The 23,421-nt window shown below is 47.4% G+C and overlaps 2 protein-coding genes across 7 annotated transcripts in view; both read left to right on the top strand.

The window, feature by feature from the left end:
• The window catches only part of LOC122448614 (neuroendocrine secretory protein 55), a 59,760-nt gene extending 44,855 nt beyond the window's left edge, over positions 1-14,905 (top strand). Inside the window, exons 2-3 of one of the 2 annotated variants that reach the window (XM_043480060.1) lie at positions 7,595-7,667; positions 14,879-14,905. The gene's annotated coding sequence lies outside the window, so the exon portion shown is untranslated. Of the gene's footprint in view, positions 1-7,594; positions 7,668-14,875 lie in introns of both variants that reach the window. The other variant, XM_043480059.1, reaches the window with a different exon arrangement.
• Positions 1,365-22,079, top strand: LOC122448612 (guanine nucleotide-binding protein G(s) subunit alpha isoforms short). Of its 5 annotated transcripts, none has more exons than XM_043480052.1 (13): positions 1,365-1,426; positions 7,595-7,667; positions 10,607-10,651; positions 14,876-14,933; positions 15,020-15,139; positions 16,904-17,001; positions 20,122-20,176; positions 20,308-20,381; positions 20,506-20,564; positions 20,673-20,793; positions 20,949-21,079; positions 21,295-21,362; positions 21,585-22,079. In XM_043480052.1, exons 2-13 carry the CDS (start codon positions 7,633-7,635, stop codon positions 21,729-21,731), a joined length of 1,011 nt encoding a protein of 336 aa, XP_043335987.1. In that variant the 5' UTR covers positions 1,365-1,426; positions 7,595-7,632; the 3' UTR covers positions 21,732-22,079. The 5 variants fall into 5 exon arrangements, with proteins under 5 accessions (XP_043335987.1, XP_043335984.1, XP_043335983.1 ...); XM_043480049.1 differs by lacking the exon at positions 1,365-1,426 and adding an exon at positions 3,757-3,915 and having other exon boundaries at positions 14,879-14,933; XM_043480048.1 differs by lacking the exon at positions 1,365-1,426 and adding an exon at positions 3,757-3,915.
• The last annotated feature ends 1,342 nt before the right edge of the window (positions 22,080-23,421 follow it).

Here is a 23,421-nt window from a genome sequence, read left to right as displayed (position 1 = left end):
AGAAAAACTATAGGGACAATTTACTCAAGGCCTCTGACCCAACCAATCAATCACCCCACCCCCTAGGTATGTTAGCTGTGTTTCCATTTACAAATAGGCTGTTTTCTTTTTATCACTCCAACTTTTATCCAAAGTTTTAATGACTGTTTCAAAGTGAAAGAAACTTAAAGAACAGAGAGAGTAGTAGTCGTGAATACTTGTGAATTTGGGTTGACTGGCAGGTGGCCTGTCAACCACCAAAGGCAGTTGCCAAGGTCTTAGACTGACGTCCTGGCTACTCTTGACTCACCTGGGCACAAAGTGGGCTGTTGGGACCAAACTTTTATTGAATGAATGAATGAATTGTACCCAAGCAGACACCCGCTTGACTTCAAACGACTCAACCAAGGTCCCAGGAAAAGCGAGCTGCCTCCGAGCCTTTGAGGACTGACTCGGTGTCACTGCCCTTAACCCACTGCGCTCAGTCTGCCATATCCTTAAATGGGACAGTGCTGTGGTGGGGTGGGGGAAACACTTCAAAGTTTTTAAACAATTCTGAAACAAATTCATGATCAATAAACTACTTTTCCATCTGTTCCAGAACACCCCCAGCCACCACAGCCCGCAGGCCCAGCCACGGATAACTGGGACACCCTGGCCCACCACCTCGCCAACTCTGGAGGACTCCAAGGGCGCCGACCCCGCGACCTGGCCACCAGCGCTTGGCTCTTGCGTCGCCGGCTTCCCCTGGCGATGATGCCGGTCCCGCACTCATATCACACCGCACATCACCTATCGAGTGCCGCGATTAATTAGTGCCGACACCTACCTCCGCGGGCGCGCGCCGCTGGGAGGGAGGGCTGGGTGGCCGGCCCCGCGCACGCTAACCGGGAAGCGGGAGGTAAGGAGGCGCGTGGCCGGGCGAGCGCCGCCGTCGCACACTTTGCACGCCGCTCAGGGCTACACCACTCACCGAAAATTGGGAGGCAGGTCTGGGAGGCGGGGTCCGGCGCCCACCGACTTGGGCGCCCCCGAGACCCCCAGCGCCGCATCCCCCACGCCCCGTGCACACACCCGCGTAGCCCCCCGCACCCGCCCGCACCCTCGGGGTGCATGGCAGCCCGTTTAGGCACGTCCTCGGCGGGCCGATTTTTCGGCTTCCCCTTCGGTTTATAGGGGCCACCACGGTGGGTCCGTCCTCTGAAGAGGCTGGGGCGTCATCGGGCCGCTTAGGAGCGCTGCTCTCCGGCGGCACGCTCAGTCGCGTCGGCACCGCGGAGCGGGCTGCGTCAGGTGGCCGGCCCGGCGCGCTGCTCGCTCGCTGGCTCTCCGGCTCCCGGCGGCGGCGCCGCGGCTGGAGCGAAGCCTCCCGGCACGGGGCGGCGGCGGGCGGCCGGCAGGCAGGCAGGCAGGCACTGCCTTGCGTGTGAGTGCACCTCACTCACATGTAAGTCCGGGGGCACCGTGGCCTCCCGCGGAAGTGCGAGTCGCCCGGCGCGGGGCAACAGCCACCGGGGCCGGGACAGGGCAGGGGCGCCCCGGCGCTACCGCCCTGCCCGAGCCTGCGGGGCACCCCCCAATTCTCTTTCTTCTCTTCTCTTTTCTCCATTGGCGTGCCCAAGAGCCTAACCAAGGAGCGTCTGAGGGTAACAGCAAACTCGTGCCATCGCGCCTTCTGCACTTTTTCTTTTTTGAGTTGTTTGACATTTCTTGGTGCTTTTTGATTTCTCGTATTGTTGGGTGCTTTTTGGTTTGTTCTCGCCCCCTTTTCGTTTGCTCATCCGTTTTGGCGCTAACTCTTAGGCAGCCAGCCCAGCAGCCCGGACGAAGCCCGGCAGCCGCGCTCCGCGGCCCCCCGGGACAGAGCCGCGGGGATCGCAACAGACTCCCCCGACACGGGGCGCACGGGGTCCGGCCAGCCCGAGGCCGGGGGCAAACAGGGCGCCCGGGCCAGGCGAGAGCCAGGCACCCCGAGGTGGCCAAGCCATCATGCTGAAGATGGCCATGAAACTCAAAGCTCGAGCGTTGGAGAGCGAGAGGAAGACAGCGTTGGCTGCGGCCGAGGTGGCTGCCGAAGCTGCGGCGGTGGCTGCAGCGCTGGCCGAGCAGCGCGCGTCGCGGAAGAAAGGGGTCGCCGAGAAGCCCCCGAAGAAGTCGGAGCAAGAGGCGCCCGGCGAGAAGTTGCTGACCGAAAAAGAGCGGCGGAAGATGGAGAAGAAGCTGCTGGAGCAGAGAAAAAAAGAGGAGAAGAAGAAGGAGAAGGAGAGGAAGAAGTTGGAGAAGATGCAGAAGAAGATGAAGAAGAAGGGGCTAGAAGCCCAGGAGGCGGCCCGAGGCCCGGAGGTCGCCGCCGCGGCCGGCGCCGCCGCCGCCGTCGAGGGCGCCGCGGAGGGCGCCGCCGGGGTCGGCGTGGGCGCCGGCGCCGGGGCCACGAGTAGGATCTGGATTGAGTGGGACACGGACTCAAGTGACGAGGACGACGACTACGACGACGACGAGGTCGACGACGACTACGACGACTTGTTCGACGCCCTGCGAGGATTCAGGAGCGCCATGTGGGGGTCTGGGCGGCTGGAGATGAGCGCGCTGAGCGCCCACCTGCCACTGCTGACCTTCCTGGTCTTCTCTGCGCGCAACCCCGCGTGGGTGCTGGACTTTCTAATGCACCCGAACCCGGACGAGGGCAGCGGCTGCGGCTTCTTTTTCGGGGCGACCTGCTGCTTCCGAATGTTCCTGGGCTGCGCCTTCTTTTCCTTCGTGGGCGGCCCGGCCAAGCGCAGAGGCCGAGGGCACTCTGGGGCCTCGAGTGCCTTCGGGTCCGGCCCTGGCGCCCGTCGCCGGGGGCGCGAGGAGCGGCTCATCTAAGTCAGACCCCCCGCCCCCGCCCCCAGACACCACCATCGCTGTGTAGTGTGGAGTTTTATTGAGTATTTGTGTATGTGTGTTTGGACACATTTTCTTTTTCGGTTGCTCTGTCCTTTGGTTCGTGCTCGCCTCGCTTTTTCCACACTTCCCTGCTCTCTGGCTCTCTCTGTGTCTCTCACTTCTTTTCGAAAATTTTCCTAAGTCCGGGCTCTGGCTCGCACTCCCTCCCCTTCCGCCCACCCCGGCCCCTCGGCGGCGCCCGCGGGAGGGGAGGGGGGCGCTCGGCCTCGGGGGCCGCAGGGCGACGCGGCCCGGGGGGTGGAGCGTTGGCGTCGTGCGAGGGGTCGTCACCGGCTCGGAGACGCCCCCTCTCCCCCCGGAGGCCGGGCCCGCTTGGGGCCCAAGCCAGGGGGGGCGAGGGGGCGTCTCCCGGGCCTGTCCCGTCCCGGGCCGGACGCGGGCGGAGGGACCCCCCTCCCCGGGTACCCGGGGGGGGCGCCTCCCTCCGCCAGCTCCCGCCCTCCCCGCCGCCGCGGCCGCTCCTCATCCCTCCTCCTCCTCCTTCCACCCCCCTCGCCGCCGCCGCCTCCGCCTCCCCCCGCCTCCCCCCGCCCGCCGCGGAGCTCTGGGTCGGGGCGGCGGCGGGGCTCCGGCCGAGGCAATAAGAGCGGCGGCGGCGGCAGCGGCGGCAGCAGCGCCCGCAGCTCCGTCTCAGGTCCGCCTCGCTCCGCGGCGGCCATCAGACCCCTGGGCTCAAGCTCGAGGGGTTGGGAGCCGCGCGCTCTGCTCGAACACAGCGACACCGCCCTCCCCGCGCGCTCCTCCCCGAGGAGCCGAGTCCGCGCCCGGCCCGCCCGCCCGGTGCTGCCCCGGCCCTCTCGGCCCGCGTGAGGCCGCCCGCGCCCGGCCCCGCCGCCGCCGCCGCCGCCGCCATGGGCTGTCTCGGAAACAGCAAGACCGAGGACCAGCGCAACGAGGAGAAGGCGCAGCGCGAGGCCAACAAGAAGATCGAGAAGCAGCTGCAGAAGGACAAGCAGGTCTACCGGGCCACGCACCGTCTGCTGCTGCTGGGTAAGGGCGGGGCGGGGGGCGCCGGCCCCGGCCCGGCCCGGGGGGGCCCCTCAGGGCGCCCCGCAGGCCGCGCGCGCCGAGCCCGCCCCTCGCCCCGGGCGCGCGCTCCCGAGCCCGCCGCCCGCCCGCGGGCTCAGCCTCTGGGGGGCGAGGCCGGAAGGGGGACCCCGGGGCGCCATTCGGCCGGGCGGGGGCCTGAAATAGGGCGGGGGGCCGTGGCGACGCGGGCGCGGGGCTCCCTGCCCTGGCCGCCCGCTCCCGGTCTCTCTCCCGTCTTCCCCGCGCCCTCCTCTCTCTCTCTCTCTCTCTCCGCGAGGCCTACACGGCGCCGGGGCTTCGGGTGCGTGTTGGGGAGGGGGAGGGGGAGTCCCACAGGGCTCGGGAGACTGCGACAAAAAGAGGGTTTCGGGGACAGGAAATGGGGTGGCGGGCCACGGGAGGGGGACCCGCCTCCGTGGGGTGTGTGATTTGTCGGGAGAGGGACAGGGAGAAAGCCAGCCAGCCGGGTGGGGGGCACGCCGCGGTGGCGGAGGGGGCCTCGTCGAGGGGAGGTTCGGCGAGGGAAGTGGCCGTAGAGAGTTGGGGGGGGGCGGGTGACATCAGCCCCTCGGAAGGGCTCCGGGTGGTAAAGGTGGTGCAGCGAGGGGGAGGGGGCGCGGGCGAGTCGTGGCGCCGGAGCCGAGGGGGGGGCGGGGGGCGGGAGGAGGCTGCGCGGCGGCCGCTGGGCGCGACTTGGTGCGTTTGGGGCAGGACACTCTGTGTGCGCGGAGCAGACGTGTCCCGGGCCGGGTCGGGCCGTGGAAGGAAGCGAAGGAGAATCGAATAAAATAAGGCCGAAAAAAAAAAAAAAAAATGGAGTTAGTACGCTGAAGTGCCCAGTGAAGCCAAATGACACGTCATTTTACAGTATGACCTTTTTTTCCCCTTCCAGATATGCAGGCTTTTTGAAAAGCAAAGAAGAGAATTAATTGTAGCAGCTGCCGCCCACCCCCCCCCCCCCCCCCCCCCCCATAAACCATTAGCGCACACACATTTTCCTGTTAGTCGGCCACATTGAGAGCGCTTTGTGAAAAAAGGAGGAAAAAAAAAAAAAAAGACATGCACAAATCAAAACTGGAAAATGACATTTGTCTGTAAATGGCTTCTTGGTCTGGAAATGGCGTGGTTTTTTTTTTTTTTTTTTTGTCCTTTTCAAGGTGGGGGGGGGGGAGGGAATCCAGCGCACTTGAAGGAGAAGACTTTTTTTCCAGGTGGAAGGAGAGGAGAATACATTAATTAGTAGTTTGTCAAGTGACATTTGGTTGTTCGGTTTGGGGTTTTCTCTTTTGATTGCGGTTTTTCATCTTTGGCAAAAAAAAATAAATAAAGGCATGGGGTGGGGGCTGTTAACTCTAAGGAGATGGCCTTTCCCCCGTTTTTTTTAAAGGTGCTGATTTGGAAAAATAAAAGAAGCATAAAAGAAATTGTTGAAATGACCAGAAGAATTACACAAGCATTAATTAGCATGGAAGTTTTCCACTTCCTTAGTAATTTGGCTATCTGAGTGAATTTGCTAGGTTAAGACCTAGTTCAGGGTCACATATCAACAAAAGAGCTTGATTATAAAGAATAAAATGTAAAGGGCTGTTTTTCCTTTGTGGTGGCGTCTCCTTTGCTTTTGGGGGACGGGTCATGTCTTTGTTCTCCTGGGTCCAGATTTATGTAAAGCAGAAAATTATTAAGTGAAAATAAGTCTCTTTGGTGTTTATGCATTTGCAATTACAGTAATTAAATGGTACCTATGTTGAGCTGTTGTCAAAACTTCTAAAGGTGGAATTATGGTGTGTGAATATTAATTGCGTATAACTTGATTTCAAAGTATAAGCCTAGAAAAGTCTAGAATCTTTCCTAGGAACACTCTTGCTATCTGAATACTTATTTTAAATAAGTGATGCGAATGGTACCTTAAATTTATAACACCTTTGCACAGTGATCATAGTCTCCCCTTAATTTGAGACTGTTAACTCTGAATGCACCGGGCATCACTAGGCTAACCTGCCCCAGGTGTCCTAATCCTATTATCATAAAAAACCTCTGGCATGGGGCTTTGCAGCCTGGGTCAGTGCCACGCATTTTACATCTGTAAATGGTGATTCTCACCAAATGATGCCCCCTACCCAAAAAAGGAGGAAACATAATGATGCCCAGGATCCTCTTTTTTTAATTTATGAAATAAAATTTCAATTACAGGGCCACAGAAGATCTTGCAGTAGTTTTTCAGTTTCTCCGATTTCCTAAATGTGGAAACTGAGGCACGGACCTCTGTGCATGTAAAAGAGGTGCTACGAATTTTAACACGAAACAATATTGGAGATTCTGATTAATATTATGTATTCTCTTCAATAGTACCGTTAATATTTTAATTTGTGAGAGTTAGGCTCATTAAGATAGAATGTTTGCTTTGAAATCAATGTTTCTGTGGAAACTAATTTTAACTTTTTATAGATATTGATTACAGCCTTGTGAAAAGGCAAGAGAAGGAGGAATGCTTTGCTCTCTGGGCAGTAAAACAAAACAATAAAAAGTGAAAAGGGGCTAAAAAACCAAATAGGTTTGTGTGGGAGGGGGGCAAAAATTGCCCACTCAGGATTATTTGTTGGAGAGAGTATCCATTTACAGAGGCCGAGAAACTAGCAATCCTCCTCCTAGCTTGGTGGAACTATGTTTTTTCCATAAAATACATGTTTTTACAAATTTAAGGTGATTTCAAATGGGGGCATACGCCCTTTTTCTAGCTCTGTTAGTCGTGAAGGGCTTGGAATCATTGAAAATTCAGTCGTTTTCAGGAATATTTTCCCTTATGATTAAAGTCTTGTCCTTTTTAACATGTTATTAATAGGGTTGTTCTCAAGCACTATATTTAAATATTTTTCAAGAAGACAGCAAATCGATGGTCTTTCATCTCCCCCCCACCCCCAAATGGTTGTTATGTCCAGAGAGGGTTTAGCTTTAGAAAAATAAAGTTTGCAGTGAAAAGGGGGGAGGGGTGTGGAGAAGTGGATCAAATGGAATATTGTGGGGCTAAGGGGGTGGTTTTTAAGTAGCCCAGGGGACAAGAACCCTGCAGACAAAACAGCTACTTTGAGAAAATGTTGGAGAGCTGCTGCGTCAGTTTAGATCTGGGGGCACCATAGGGGTCTGGGCATTGTCTGTGAACCCTGGGGTATTTTAACCATGAAACAGCTGACAAACAATGAATTATGTGCCCATATACATTAAGGTGTACGTTTTTACCAGTGAACGCTCGTAGTTCAAAGATCCAGTTTCATAGTTATAACTGTAATTTTCTTACCTCCCCCCACCATGACAAAATTGCATCATTCTTTCTGTGCCCACCCCACAAATTTTAAAACAACTAAAAGAAAGAAAACACCTAAACAAACCAAAACCTTTAATTCTTGTTTGTTGTTCCGATGGTGAAATACTGCAGGTACACACAAAGTTGGATGTTTATTTCATTTTTTCTGCGTCGAAATGTCAAGGAAATTTGCACGTCTCTTATTTTGCTTCTGTTTTGCGTGTTGCTTCTATGAAGAAAACAGCAGTAGTGTCTCTCTCTCTCTCTCTCCCTCTCTCTCCTCCTTGCCCAAAGTGTGTAAAATGCCTCTTTCTTAACCTGAGACTTACTTTCATTTTCTAGGTGCTGGAGAATCTGGTAAAAGCACCATTGTGAAGCAAATGAGGATCCTGCATGTTAATGGGTTTAATGGAGAGTAAGTGTCAAATCTGTACCAAGGGCAAGGTTCAGAGTACCACATTTTATACTAACCTTTAGGAAGTTTAGGTAGCTTTTAGGGACTGGGCAGCCAATGTCCGCTTAATTTTTTCAGCCCACATTACCAGGAAAGAGCTCTTTCGGGGCTCTTTTCCTCCGTTTTTACTCTCTGGTGCAGCAACAAGCAGTAATAGTAATAAAGCCCCTGTGTTGGCCCCATGACAGGTCTGCGGTAGGTTTTGGTGCAGTGGGTCTCCAACGTGGCTGACAGCAGCCCTGGCCATCCGTTTGCCTGGCCACGCTGACCACTGCAGAGCTGGTCCCCACCCCCAGCACATTGCAGCGCAATGCACCAGTGCAGGATGTTTTACACTATTAGGGAAACATTGTTTCAATAATATTCTCACATAAAACAAAGTGGGAAGAGTCAGCCCTTGTTAGTAATTCTTCATTCCCCCGCCCCCCCCTTTGGAATTATTACGGGCAAATCATCATTTCCCTTTTTAAAAATCGATGATCTTGCCTAAATAAAACAAAAAGATATTTAAATAATGGAAAGGCTGGGAGTTAGGTACTTCCGGCCAGACCTAGGGGCACTTTTGCCTTTGAAAAGTCCTTCAAGGCATCTTGCTTTAGGACAATGTGACAATACCGCAGTGAGAATAAAGGTGAAAAGAGAGAGTGCATATATGAAGATGTAAACTATAGAGAAGAATGCAAATAAGGGGCATAGGTCTCCCCAGACCCACCTGTACTTTCCGAGGGCTGGTAAGGGTAGTTAACCTTACAGTCACTTGCAGGCACTGGTTTGCAGTTAACTAGTTGGTTAGCAGTCCTATTCCTTTTCTTAAACCTGGGCTCAATTTAAAATTGCATTCCCCTTAAGTTTCCAAAGGGGAGGTTGAGTCAGAGGGGCATAGTTTTAATTCAGTTATGCACCAACCCCTCCCTCCAGCAAACTAATAAAGACCAGTTACTGTCTCCTACTATGCACTTACACAGGGGAAAACAGGGATGAATTTTATCACCTATTAGAAGTAAAAGAACTGCGGGAGGCAGCTCTTTATGGAAAATTCTAGAATTTCTCAGACCAAATAATCACCGAGGGGTAAGGTAGAGAAAAGGATGACATCATCCATACAAATGGACATTTAGTTTAGGATGCTTTTTAAGTTTAAAATTTAGAGGGATGAGCTCTTTTACCAGTTTTATGAATGACTCTCCCAATGAGTTACCGGTATTCAAGTACATGTTGATTAAGTCACGTTCACATGTCACAAACCAATTCTGAAATTCTTAATTTGACACACCTTTCGGTAAAGCCCTGCCACCAGAGATTGCTGCCTGTCAATTAAAACAAAAAGCCTGAAATAGGCTTTTTGCTGTGATTTTGTAATTTAAAGAAAAACCTTGCATAATTTTCCCTCCAGCAACTTTCCGGGGAGCGCTGCTTCAGGAGGCTTGTTAAGCAAAAATAATTTGACCATGTACCCTCTAGATAAATATTTTGATTAAAACTGGATGTGGCCTGCATTTTTAAAAGGATGCAGCAGCCACTGTTTACCTTAGCTCAGGTCCAATAGAAGATAGGACATCCTTGAAATAATTCACTTAAAGTTTTATTACTCTGTGGATTGCCCTAAAATTGTTTAATTTTTAGAGAAAAGTTTCTCCCCCCTAAGTGAGCCTGTCTGTAATGCAGACGAGGCATTTAAACCAGCACTTCTCTTTTCTGAGTTTTTTTTTTTTTTTTTTCCCGAAAGAGGAAGAGACATTCCAGTTTGCCTGTTTGTAGAGGAAGCCATAGGTAATCTCTGAGGATGTTAAATTTAGCCTGTGAAAGTGACATACAGGGGAATTCTTTATGTGAGCCTAGAAACCTTATTTTTATCTCATACAAATGAGCCTCCTTTTTTCTTTTTCCTCGCTGCGGTATTGCAACAAAGGCGGTTTCCTTCTCCACTAGGAATTCCCTGCCAAGTGAGGACATCCGTCCACCCAAGGGGTTTCTGTGTGGTGGCTCGGGGTCTCTGCCTCCTTGCTCCGTAAACGTGCGCTTTGTCAGGGCTGGGCTGAGCTATTATATTTGCCTTAACTGTCCGCAGACTGCTGTGCCGAGTACCTCTGCATATTAATCTGACCTTCACAAACACAGAGGTCAAATGCGGATTTTCCTAACTCAACGCTAGCTAACTGTCTTCCTTACATTTGGGGGTGAGGGGAGTGCCATTAACACTGGATGAGCTAATAAGCTAATCAATTACAACACCTGGTATACAGCTTAAGCCATCCTGCCCCTCCCACCTCTAAGAAGGAGTTCCTGCCAATCACGAAGATTGGGTTTGGGGAGGGAGGGGCTTGGTGGTAGTGGGTTTTATTCTTTTTTTTTTTTTTTGCTGTGTGCCTCACAGTTCAGGCACACTTTTAATTGATGACAATTTGTGGGGAACAATTGTATAGAAATAAAAACATAGGTAGCTGCCCAGGTCCAAGAAGGGAGGGAATTAATAATGCACTAGGAAAACACGGGCCCAAAATCATGGACCTTTGTGTGTTCAGTACAACACGGCGAATGAGGTCTTGGGACCATCAGGGGCCTTACGCGCTGCTATATTCTCCAAAGAACTGTGAGATAAATCACTGCGTTAGCTCCCTGATGCATGTACATTTAGTGAAAGCACAAGAAAATAATTATCCGTCCCTCCTGTACCTGACGGAAGTCTCCAGAGGGTTCTGCTAATGCTGCAGTGAAGGTGTGGAATTCTTCCCTCCATGGCCTGCAGTCTCAGTAGACGTGCCAATTTAGCCATGAAGGCGACCTAAGAATTAACGGGAGGATGGCGGCCGTTTGTTTAGGAATGTAGGGAGGCTGTGTGGGGTTTTTGTGAAATTGCGGTGCCTTGCAGATTAGGTGAGCTTTCAATCTCTCTTTAAAAGGGGCGGCGAAGAGGACCCGCAGGCTGCAAGGAGCAACAGCGATGGGTAGGCACATTGAAAAACAGAAAAACTTTCACACACACACACCTGATACACAAAGATCATACGGGGAAACAGGACACAGAGACCCGGGAAGAAAACCAAAATCATTTAAGGGCCATCAGCCATCTTGGTATATACATTTGCAAACAACACAATTTCTTGTCATTTCAGAGCAAATGAAGTGCAAAACAGGTTTTTTTTGTTTTGTTTTGTTTTTTTGGCCATCTTTAAAGTATAATTAGATCCAGCTGGGGGAAAGCTATAGACTTAAGCATTAAGACGGTCAGTTTAGGATTTCAAAAATCGATAGTTTCTATTCCCCACCCCCAGCTCTCCATTTGAATTGGCTACTTATTTTAAAAACTGGCTACTTGTTTTTAAAACTACTAAATTCTATCTACCCTGTGGCTGGTCTGATGTTAAAATTTCAGACCTCTTTGGGGAAAAAAAAAAACTTTTTACCTCTATGAAAATACATGGTGCCGCACCGTCCTTAATTGGGCGGGGGGAGATAAATGCTTGGCACCTTGAGGAGGAGGGAGGTCATTGTTGAGAATGATCTCGAAAAGTCTCTGGTCTTTTTAAAATTGACATTTTATCGAGTGGACAGGAAATTAATGATGGCCTCCATCTTTTTCCACTCATTATCAAATTATTTTTTTTTTCCTTCACTTCCTGCATCCACACTGCCCATCACACTCACACATACACGCATGCCAGGTAACTCTCTCCAAGCACTGCTCTGCGTATTCAGCATGCAGTGAGGGAGCAGCTCTTTGTCCTGAGAACATTCAGAGCCAACTGACCTAGCCTAGGGCACCTCAAAAATAGCTTGTGACTTGGGAGGGGAGGGGCAAAGGAGACTGGGGGGTCGGGACCAAGTAACTGACACATGTTTGTTCATCTGTTTTTTTTAGACTATATAACCCCTAGATGATGGCTTCAATTTCTCATCTTCCCGGCTATGTCCTATCACACTTTGCATGCTGGAATTGCCCGTCTTAGGAACTTCTAATAAGAATACTATTCTGTTGTGGGGGGGTGGGGGGATGGGGCCCCAACACCTAACTGCTAAAGATAACTAAAAAAAAAAAAAAAAAAAAATTAAAAAAAAAACAAAAATCAACAAAAAAAGTAATCCCTAATTGATAAATATGTAGTGTATCAACCACCCAAAGCATCTACATAAACAGTGATTGACAGCTTACTGTACCAAAAGTTGGCATTTGAGAGCTATGACCCCTCTCTATTGAACCATCTCCCTATTGAACCACCTCCTGTGTACTTCCTAGATGCTATGCTAGATCCCTGACTGAACCCTACTAATAACTACTAATGGCCTGCTCTTCTATCTGTGACTCTGTTCTACAAGTAAAACTTAAGTATTAACAAATGTGATAAATAAAAATTCTCTGCATGTCTCAGCAATCCCTGTATCTTGCGTCTGTCTTCTGTCTTCCTTCTTTTGTCTGTCTGCCCACCCCCCATAAAAAGAAAAGCATAAAGATAAAAGGTATAGGAGTCAGTATACAACATAGCCTTCCCCTACTTGGCGGGGTGGGGCGGGGGAGGGGGGGGTGACCATCTCTTAAAATTTGAACCCAGCATATAAAGCAGCCCTGATCTTAGGCTTTATACATGTTGGGGGGAGGGGGTGTTACAAAATCCAAACAGTACTTCCAGCCCCCACTTTTCATCCATCAGAATTCTGTATGTAGTTGATATACCTTTTGGCTTTCAGTACTTCAAAGACCTATGAAGAACTTTCTCTGAGAATGTCACAATCAATGTTAAATTCATTAAGCGATAGTAAAAATTATGATAGACCTGCCAACCCCCAGTATAATATCTCCATCTACATAGTAATTGCTTCAATGGAGGAATTTTTGTTTTAGTATTACACACCCGAATTAGATTTCAGATTTCTATTTTAGCTGTTTTATACTTGATATACTCCCACACCTATTCACATACGTAGATGAATACTGAACACGTTCTCAGAATATCCGTATTTAAGACTGGAAGTTTTCCAATTACCATACTACTACGTAGACCAAAATATCAAACTGAATGAAAGAACCAGGTTTCTGGAAATAACTTTTCTCTTGCTTTGGGCTCATTTGGGCATTAATACCCAGACATACATAATTTTAACTATCGTGGGACCTTAAAACCAAACCTCCAAGGCTCTCATTACTATGGAAATGGAGCTTCTTTCTAATGAATGGGAATGGGACTGTCCTGTGGGGTTTTAACTTTGAATTCCTGTATGCAGGTTGGGGACAAACACATGTAGCGCCAAGTCGGGACACTATTAGTAATTTCAGAAACTCACAGAGGGGGTCAGAATGAGATCCCTTTAAATCTAGGCTGGTTGCATTAAGAGTCATGGGTTTGGGGCACAAATCCCCCACTCCTGGTTGGCAGCACAGCTCTCCTGGAGTTTTCCCACCTTGCAGCACTTTTATTAAAGAGCCATGAGGGGGTTCCTGGTACCATCTGTAGCCCTGCACCCACAAAGCATACACCTCTAAAGCCCCTGATGAGGGCAGTACCTCTAAACTAGCTCCCCCCATTCAGATACGAGACGGGCAGTGTCTCAGTGGCCAGTTGCACCCTGGGGCAGGGATGAAATGAGATCATTCAGAAAACGAGAGCCCACCGCTCAAACGAATATGCAAAAGGCTTATTTTGAAAGGAAAGGCCAGGTTCTCCGGTGGGCGGGGCTTTGCAGGCGATCACATAGCCACACCCCCGACCCAGGAGCCGCCTCTTGCTTCCCACGTCACACTGACCTCCCGGCTCGGCTGCTCTTGCTGTTAACAGCCCCTCTCCGCGTGTCCTCTACGCTGATGTCCTGTCGTGTCTTGACCTCTGGGGGGCTATGAGTTTAATAATTTCTACCTCCATCCCAGTACTCTAGGTGAATTAACCCCGTGAATACATCAACAACTGGATTCCAGAGATTTCTTTTAAAAATCCCCAGCAAGAAAAAGATAAGCCCTGTCCCCTTCTGCCTCTGTCACTGGGACCCTCCGTCCCGTCCCATCCCCTGAGGACAGCACTGTGACATCTTTGTGACACCACTGTCACCTCCCAGGACCTGATACACAGTAGGTGTGTCGTGCATGTGGACCAACCCCCTAGCCCACAGGTGACCCACTCTGGGCAATACTGTGGCAAGATTTATACTCTGAGCAAGAGGTCCCTAACCCCTAAAAACACAACCCCAAAGAACCTTTCTTGGCTGTGTTTGATGATGGACAGTGTCTGAAGACATGGGGACAAGCACAACATCGGGGTTCCCCAGAGTCAAAGGGCCTTTACCTGTGGCCCCAGGGATCCTGAAAGTAGCTGGTTCCACACAAACCACACCTGCCCTCCCAGGTGTGCAAGTTAAAATCAGAATTAAAAAGTGAAGCCACTAACATCTACTTAACCATGGGGCATAGGCCACACTGCCTCCCTCCCCTTCCCCCCACAAGTCCCAGATCTTAGACTTCCAGGGAGGGGTGGCAGAATTCCATTTTACCCTATTCACATCAAGGGATCAATGTATATTAACATCATCAACTAGAAATATTGTCCACTGCTGCTGGCCGCATAGAGGGACACACAATGCTTACAATAAATAAAAACAGGGCCCTTAAGTCTATAATTAACACTACCACCTACATTTCATTCACTGCTGGTCCCTACGCTAATCCAGTGACTGACGAAGCCCCAAGGCACACCATGGCCTTTCCCCACCTTCCTAACCCTACAATAACACCCCCACCCCCGCCAAAAGCTTCAGGACAGGGATGCCTGGCCTGCTGCAGTCCATGGGTTGCAAAGAGTCAGACACAACTGAGCAACTGAACCCCCAATAGGGATGCTAATAAAGACCAGTAGGAACCTTTTAGGAAGTGCTAGTATGCAGTGGGGGCCACAAGAGGGTAGAAGCCCCTCTGAATGGTAAATAACCAGTCCACACTTATGGTACAGTAGCTACAATCCTTGTCTAGATGCTTGGGGTTCTGCCCCACTTGGGCGTGTCCTCAAGACACAATGTGTGGTTATCATTTGAAACCACCATTATTCAGGAACCTCCAACCTCAGCACAGATCTGAACCCCCCACTCCTTCGAGAACAGAATACTATTTTAGTTGGAAAGTCGTGATTGAAACGACACTGTGAGTCAACGTGATGCAATATGATTTTTTTTTTTCCTTTTCAATCCCACTGTAGTGAGAAGGCCACCAAAGTGCAGGACATCAAAAACAACCTGAAAGAGGCCATTGAAGTACGTGCCTAGTCCTTTTCTGTCATTTCTTTTGGCCTCCCTTTCAGACAGTGCTCTCCCCCTGACCTTTGCTCCATCATTTTCAGACCATCGTGGCCGCCATGAGCAACCTGGTGCCCCCTGTGGAGCTGGCCAACCCTGAGAACCAGTTCAGAGTGGATTACATTCTGAGCGTGATGAACGTGCCGGACTTTGATTTCCCTCCCGTAAGCCAAGCCTGCACCCCCTCCCCACACCACCAGGGACTCCCCCACTACTCTTCCACAAAACCCAGTTTGCACACTGCCAGCAAAACCCAGTTCTTTGACACTGTTAGGAAACAGTTAACCCATTAAGAATCTTTAAAGGACAGCAACAACTAGTAATAATCTTTAGGGCTTTTTTCAACACGATTGAGCAAAGTTCTGTCACCCCTTGTCAGTCTTGACCCACTCCTCTCCACAAGTAAACATCCCAGTTCAGTACTACTGTTCCCACTGCATTGGACAGTAAATTTTCACAGAAGAATAAGTCATGAGTTGTGGCAGCCTTAATTATTCCCTTATACACGTCTTGTGACGAAGTACTGTATGCTGAGTATGGCACAGAAATGCTAATTGTCTAGCTGACTGAAACTATTCTGATATAAAGAAATGAAGTGCCAGCTCTGAATTTTATAAATGGGAGATATTCTCATTTTAGACAATTTGCCATTTAGCTGTTATTAAATTTTTTTCTAAAATCAGTCCTTGCCTTGGGGCAAATGAAGTCTTTTCTCATTATTATTAATAAAAATAATTACAAAAGGCCCTCACCTAAATGTCATAACACAGGGATTGTCTTCTCTGTTCCCTGGCTGGCGTGCAGGACACTTTTTGCACAGATTTGTCAGCTCCATAAAGAACTATTTTTAGGGAACAGAGAACCGCCCATGCCCTAAGCATATATGTTTTGACCCTTAGTGGGGGAAGAATAGTTTATAAGAGGGGAACAGGAAACAAGATGGAAAGATGGGCCAGTTTATAAGGTCCAGAAGGAAAAGACTTGTCTATGGCAAAAACAATGACTTATTGTTGCCTTTTGTCAGGATTTCGTGGGAATTTGTATTTGTATATTTTAAATGGGTTTGGCTGCAAATGTCTCCTATCCAGGAAGCAGTATTAATAAGTATGGCTAGGTGAATTCTCTTAAATAAGAAAAAATAGAAGAGTCAAGCAGTAAACACAGCATACATAATGCCCAACACAGACTCTTCTGTGATTCTATAGCTCTAATAGGAGAAAAAAGGCAGCCCATTTAAAATGCACCAGGATGGTGACTCTTACGAGTCCTCCCATTGAGCTTTTGACCCTTTTCTTGCTGCATTCACATTGCAGAAAAACCTTTTCTTCCCTTGTAAGGGAAGATTGCCCCCATATAATTAAATTTTTTTTTTAATTTTTTTTTCATCAGATGACATATGAACTGTGACCTATTGCAGTTTAAAACCAGGCAGAGGTCATTTGCTCCTTTGATTGATAGGCATTGACTGACAAGGTCAGATTTGCCAATGACTCCCAATCATAATATTTCTTGCTAAAATTCACACTTCCCTGGAAGGAAAACTGCGGTCTCACCACATCTTCATAAATGAGGTGTCTCATCTCCATGACATCAAATCATTTATTGGCAAAGTCCTAAGTAGCTTATATTCCTTCTAGGTAAGCAATTGTGTGAAGAAAGAAACTTATTCACTAGTTTAGTTTGGCCCTTCATCCCACTCCCAAAAAGTATAGGGTGAAAACTACCCAAGACCAGTAATCCACAATAAGAGATCAGCTGGTCTCAATTTCCAAATACGTGTAGCTCGTCGAAGTTCTTTATGAACACTCACTCCTTAGTTTGCCTCGAAACGGAATAATCGCACCCAGGGTTGGTGGCAGGGTGGATTCTGGTCTCACTTAGTGGGAGCAGCCCCCGTGTCTGAACATTCCCTCTCTGTTCACTTCCAGGAATTCTACGAGCATGCCAAGGCTCTCTGGGAGGATGAAGGGGTGCGTGCCTGCTATGAGCGCTCCAACGAGTACCAGCTGATTGACTGCGCCCAGTAGTAAGTACACTGTCTCCACATCAGTGCGCACACGCATGCACACACACACACACACACACACACACACACACGAACGCATGGAGAACATCCTAAAAACCACAACTCGCACTGTTCAAGTTACTTTTCAGAGAAGCCAGCCAGTTATTCCCACCTGCAGTTTGAAAGTTCTAGTCCAATTCACTGGTTTTATAAAGCCCTTAATTGCACTTTTTAGTGCAGTGACATTATTTTTAAACAAACAGGTAATGCCTGGTAGAGCAAAATGATAATTACCTGCAGTAAAGTGATGTTCATAATTAATTACCTTGAAGTAATTAATTGAATTGACCTCAAAGCATGTGGGGAGATAGGACAGCTTTCACACTTTGGATAAGGTAGAACTATCATATTTTATTGCTGTAATTTAAAAACATGACAAAGAGGAACAGTGTGGCAAAAATAGGCCTCCCCCCTCCTTCGTGGCCATTCCGTTGCTTGCTGTTTCTACTATCAGGTAAGTGACTGTGGTAGCTGCCAGAGTCCAATATGTCTAGTTCATCTAGAGTTGGGTATTGTGTTGAATTCCATTTCCTATCCTTATTGATTCATTCACACCGGGCTTAATTCAAGGATGCTCCCCCTATGGGGTCCTTGCTGTGTCCCTTCATGGGCTCTCTTCCAGTGATGGGGTAAACACAGCTGGAAAGTTGCCTTTTAAATAGTTTACGACCTTCCTTATCCTGTACATAATATAGCAAATATGTGATGTTCAGAGCCATAAAAGATATTTTAAAGGTATCGTTTGTTTGCTGATGTTGCACAAATGTACTCAGCAGTCTCAGTTATCATATATTCTCAGGTTGGATTGTCTTTTATGACTAGGGGAAGGGCAAGAGATATTTGTGATGTTTCAGCCTCTCTTATGTAAGTAACTGAAACACACACAATTTTGCTATTGAAAATATTAAGTAACCAGGAACACGGTACCCGGCTGGCTCACAAAAAGCTAAAATTGCATTACTTAGGAGCCCCACGCCTGAGGAACTTATGAAAACCACTTGAATAAACAGGAGGGAGGAAGAGGTGACAGTGCTCCAGCTGCAAACGCAAAGCAAGTGCCCCAGATTCCTGTTATCTACACATCACAAGAGCTTATGTTAGGGGCTGTGAAGCCTATCAATTTCTCTCTCCCTGGCCCTGCTTTCCCATTGGAAGTGCATTTGATTATTTTCAGTTGTCACACCTATAGCTATTTTGTGATTTCATATACAAGCAAATCTGTATATTTTTTCAACGAGTAAGAAAAAAAAAAAGTCCATCTTGGCCAGTCTCTGTGACATCCCCCCCCACCCCCACCCCCTCTTCAACAAAGTCTCTGATTTTCTCAAAAGTTTGAGCTTAAAGCTGGAAGTGCTAATTATAGTAATGCAAAACAAATGGAAATCCTGGAATTGTTTGCCTTTTGTAGTTTGGATCCAAGTCAGAAGTACAGGTACAAGATTAGAAGGATTTAACCATCCCGGTTTGGAGTGCTCTGGGAGGGGGCAGGGTGTAACAACTTCATTAATTAACAGTTTAGCCAGCTTTTTTTTTTTAAATCTCACACCATTTAAAAGTTGTGTTTTTTTTTTTTTTAAAGCAACACTCAATTACTCCTGCAACTTTATCTGAAAAAGGCAACATTTGCAGTTTATGGAAAGTTTTAAGGAAACTCTAAGAAAAAGAGAACACAGCTCAAATTTTATAAAATGTCTTCCCCAGACCAATGATTAAAAAGCAGCTCTGCCCCTGCAGTGACCAGTGTGTTTCTGGTTTCACTGCCTTTATGTTAAAAAGTTGATCTACTGCTACCTTGCCCATTTCTTAAGGTGCCTGTTTTTATTTGTTGAGCAGGGGTTTGGCTGGCCCCACTCCAGATGTCTCTCTCACAAGATTTGGTGCTGATGGTCTATTTTTAGAACTGTGGTTCTGTTGCCATGGCAACATGCTGGAGGCCAGGGCGGCTGGGGAGCTATTTCTGGACTGGTACTGTAATGTAAGACTGATTGGGCAAGTTAGTATATCCTCTAAGCCAGACTAACTTTAAACTGGTAAAAAGGAAGGAGGAAAGAAGAAAAAAAGGTACAGAATTTCTTTAAATAGACTTTTCTTTCTTTGTGATTTTCTTCCTCTGATTAGCCCACTTTAAAATAATTCCAGACCCCTCCCCCCAAGGGGGCGGGGAGCTGGTTTTAACATTAACACAGTAATTCGTGTTTTAGAAGTTATTTTTCCTAACAGTGTTATCTAGTCTGGCAACACAAGCGAGGTACTTTTTGCTTTGGGGACAGTGTATAGCTGTGGAGAGGGGGGTAGAAAACACTGCTTTTCCCGATAAAGCTTTCTCATCATTAAGAATGGCCCCTAAGACCTCCACCCCTCCACTGTGCAGTGCTCCCAGCCTGAATAAGGGCCCCTAAGCTGGGTGGCTGTGAGGGTTTTTGAAAACGCTAAAGTTTAATATCTGGACTGTGCTATTTCATAGACCAAGTAGAACGGAAGGGAACTTTGTGTCTGTTTCCTGTTCAGTGTGGTAAGGGCCCAGCCCCTTCTTACAAGTAGAAGGAAGGGATACCCTTTCTGAGTAACTCAAACAATCTCATTTTCATTAGTCCCTTGGGAGGGAAAAAAAATCCTTGCTGCTTTTAAATGTGCCATTTTTTTCTTCTTTCATTTTTTAAAACACTGCATGACAGGAAGGGTACAATTTTCAGACTACTTGCCATTTTAATCAAAGCCAAACAATTTGACTTTAACTCAGTCATTATCAAATGGCACAAAATCAATCAGCTGATTGATTTGCACAGAACTAGCCTTTTAAAATTAAAACAAGGCCAGGAGAGCCGACTCCGAGTTCCTGATTCCTAGACCTACTACTGCTCAGCCAGGTACATTTATCTTATATTATCTTTGCTCTAACCTCTCTAAAGCATAAGCTTGGAATCATAAGCTTCATGAACACACACAAAATTCCCACTGACTTAACGCCATGGAACTGTGGGGTGATCATTTCCATTAGTTGGTCTTTGCAGAGAGGCAGGAATAGTGGGTGGACGAAGTGGCATGAGCATGTGGTCACCCTGGTGCCTCTTTTTCTCCCAGCTTCCTGGACAAGATTGATGTCATCAAGCAGGATGACTACGTGCCCAGCGACCAGGTACGCACACGTTCTCACACGCAGAGGACTCAGAGCCCTCTGTCCCCACTAACTGGCAACTCCAGGTTGGCAGTTATTAACGGGTTTTAGTTGGTGTCACTGAGACCCCTTGACCTGAGATTCTGTTTTAGGATCTGCTTCGCTGCCGTGTCCTGACTTCTGGAATCTTTGAGACCAAGTTCCAGGTGGACAAAGTCAACTTCCAGTAAGTAAATGGTTCCCTTTAAAAAAAAAAAAAAAGATATCTTTTTTTATCGTTCCCTCTGGTAGGGAGAGCAGTGGACCATTGTTGGCCCTTTGAGTGACCAGGTATCATTTCTCTCCTGCAGCATGTTTGACGTGGGTGGCCAGCGCGATGAACGCCGCAAATGGATCCAATGCTTCAATGGTACGGAAGCCATGTTCTTCTCTGCTCTTTAAGGACATTGTGCTTTTCTAATTGTTAAGGATCACTTTCTCTGATGACATGCCTTATGTGTGCTTTCTTGTGCTGAAGATGTGACTGCCATCATCTTCGTGGTTGCCAGCAGCAGCTACAACATGGTCATTCGGGAGGACAACCAGACCAACCGCCTGCAGGAGGCTCTGAACCTCTTCAAGAGCATCTGGAACAACAGGTTTGTGCAGTGACGGCCCCCTCCCATCTCCTCCCTACTGATGTCAAGGTCAATAGAAGAGAATCTTGTACAAGTTCTTGTGCAAGCATCTCAAACCACTTGCAAAAAGAATACTCTCTTTTCCTGGGCAATAAACCCGCTTCCCTCTTTCTTAGATGGCTGCGCACCATCTCTGTGATTCTGTTCCTCAACAAGCAAGATCTGCTGGCTGAGAAAGTCCTTGCTGGAAAATCGAAGATTGAGGACTACTTTCCAGAATTTGCTCGCTACACTACTCCTGAGGATGGTATGTATGGCCTTCTGCAGTTGATTAGTACCCATTGGTCCCATAGGGTCTTGCATATGTTAAAGATTTCTGTTCTTGATTTTAAAAATGAATGATCTCTAAGAATGGAACTCCACTTCCCCAGCCGCCACCACCATACTATAAGGGGCCTGTAGGGGGAGCAAAAGAATCTCATTCTAATTACTTAAGTAACAAAATATTTATATTCTTTGCAGCGACTCCCGAGCCCGGAGAGGACCCACGCGTGACCCGGGCCAAGTACTTCATTCGAGATGAATTTCTGGTGAGTAGAGACTGTTTACTTAATTCTAAATCTGAGGATCAAACCATCCAGTTCCTCCATGTTATTTCACCGATAGCCAGCGTGACTCTTAGACTTTGTGCCCTTCTGTTGGGGATTGTTTCAACATAATGTCAATAACTGGTGGGCAGAACGTGGTAGGTGACATCTACTGGTGAGTTACTGGCGAGGTGGCACTAACCACCATTCCCTCTGTCCCCACAGAGAATCAGCACTGCTAGTGGAGATGGGCGCCACTACTGCTACCCTCACTTCACCTGCGCTGTGGACACCGAGAACATCCGCCGTGTGTTCAACGACTGCCGTGACATCATCCAGCGCATGCACCTCCGTCAGTATGAGCTGCTCTAAGAAGGGAACCTCAAAATTTAGTTAAGGCCTTAAGCACAGTTAATTAAAAGTAAGATATAATGTACACGCAGTTGATCACCCACCATAGGGCATGATTAACAAAGCAACCTTTCCTTTCCCTCAAGTGATTTTGCGAAACCCCCTTTACCCTACAGCTTGCTTAAATATTCTAAATTTAGAAAGCTTAAGGCGGCCTATAGATTAAGGTTAAGAAAAAAAGGCCACAAATGTTCCCTTCTCTCTTTAAGTAACTAATAGCAGCAAACAGAAATAAATAAATGCAGCAAATGAAATAAATATCGTGTTGTGCAGCATTAAAAAAATCAATAAAAATTAAATGTAAGCAAAGATGTGACTCCTGTGAATTATTTGCAGTTTCGAGCAAACACGCACTGTTCAGGGTTTGGACTACATCAAAAGTTGGGAGGCCCCTATGTTTAGGTGACAAGGCTCCAAGGTTGTAAGTGGGTGTAAAATCTTGCCACACTTTTTGTTGACCTAATCTTGGGTTTCTGAAAACAATTTTCAGACAATACCAAATGTCCACCCTGTCCTCCTCCCAAACCCATTCCCAGAAGAAAACCACTAAGGTCCATCAAAAAATTCTATACTTTGATCATTGCTGCCCTATCCAAGTATTCTACCAACTTATACCTTTATATACTGTCTCATGGTGTGCCTACTTACCTACTCTCCCCAAAATAGGTGTCTGCTTTTCAGCTCTCTGTCCGTCCAACATCTCAATTGGGTGGGAGGAATTTAGTAATGCAGTTTCAAATCAAGTGGATTTACTCAAGAAATAGTGTACAATGTATATTAAATCATCACACAGCACACACTAAATATATTAAAATTTGTCAATTATAACTCAGTAAAAATGGTGGGGGGAGGGGGGTGGGAGGTAGGGGGCCGGGGAGGAATAAAGCTGGTACAAAGCTATCAAATAGTTACAAACAAATGGTATAGTGATTTGGGGAAAAATTAGGTTGGATCCCTATCTCATTCCATATATAAATGAACTCAATGTGCAGCAAACATGTATGTTTAAATACAGAAAGTTACTTTAAAAATGGCTATCTTTACAATTAAAATCTTGGTTTATAGAAGGCCTCTCTAAGCATGACCTAAGATTAAAAAAATTTAAATGGGGGGAAGACTGTAAAAAAATTAAAATCAAATATGAATGGGGGCACGGGTGGGAACTTGGTAAAAATATGAAAGAAAGGATTCATTTCCCTAATAGGCAAAGAGCTCTTAAGCATTAATAAGTAAGCCCATCACAAAAATGGGCAAGGTACATGAACAAGCAATTTTACTTTTTAAGAAGTTACAAATAACTAATTACCTCTACCTCATCTCATACACAGATGAACTCAGTGGGTCAAACACATGTTTAAATATAAAAATGTACTTTAAAAATAGTGATTTTTACAATTAAAATCTTAGTTTATAGAAGACCTCTCTAAGCATGACCTAAGGTTAAGAAATATAAAGCAGGAGTGGGGAGATGGGAGAGGACTGTACATAAAATATGAATCAGGGTGGGGGTAGGGGTGGAAACTGTGTAACAATATGTAAGAAAGAATTAATTATCCTAATTAGCAAAGAGCTCTTAAGAATTAATAAGCAAGCCATCACAAAAATGGGCAAGATACATGAACAAGCAATTTTAATTTTTAAAAAGCTGCAA

Source organism: Cervus canadensis, chromosome 10 (genome assembly GCF_019320065.1).
Source record: "Cervus canadensis isolate Bull #8, Minnesota chromosome 10, ASM1932006v1, whole genome shotgun sequence".
In the NCBI taxonomy this organism is placed as follows: domain Eukaryota; kingdom Metazoa; phylum Chordata; class Mammalia; order Artiodactyla; family Cervidae; genus Cervus; species Cervus canadensis.
The sequence above is the reverse complement of the archived record's forward strand: the minus strand, read 5'-3'. Positions and strand labels throughout refer to the sequence as shown.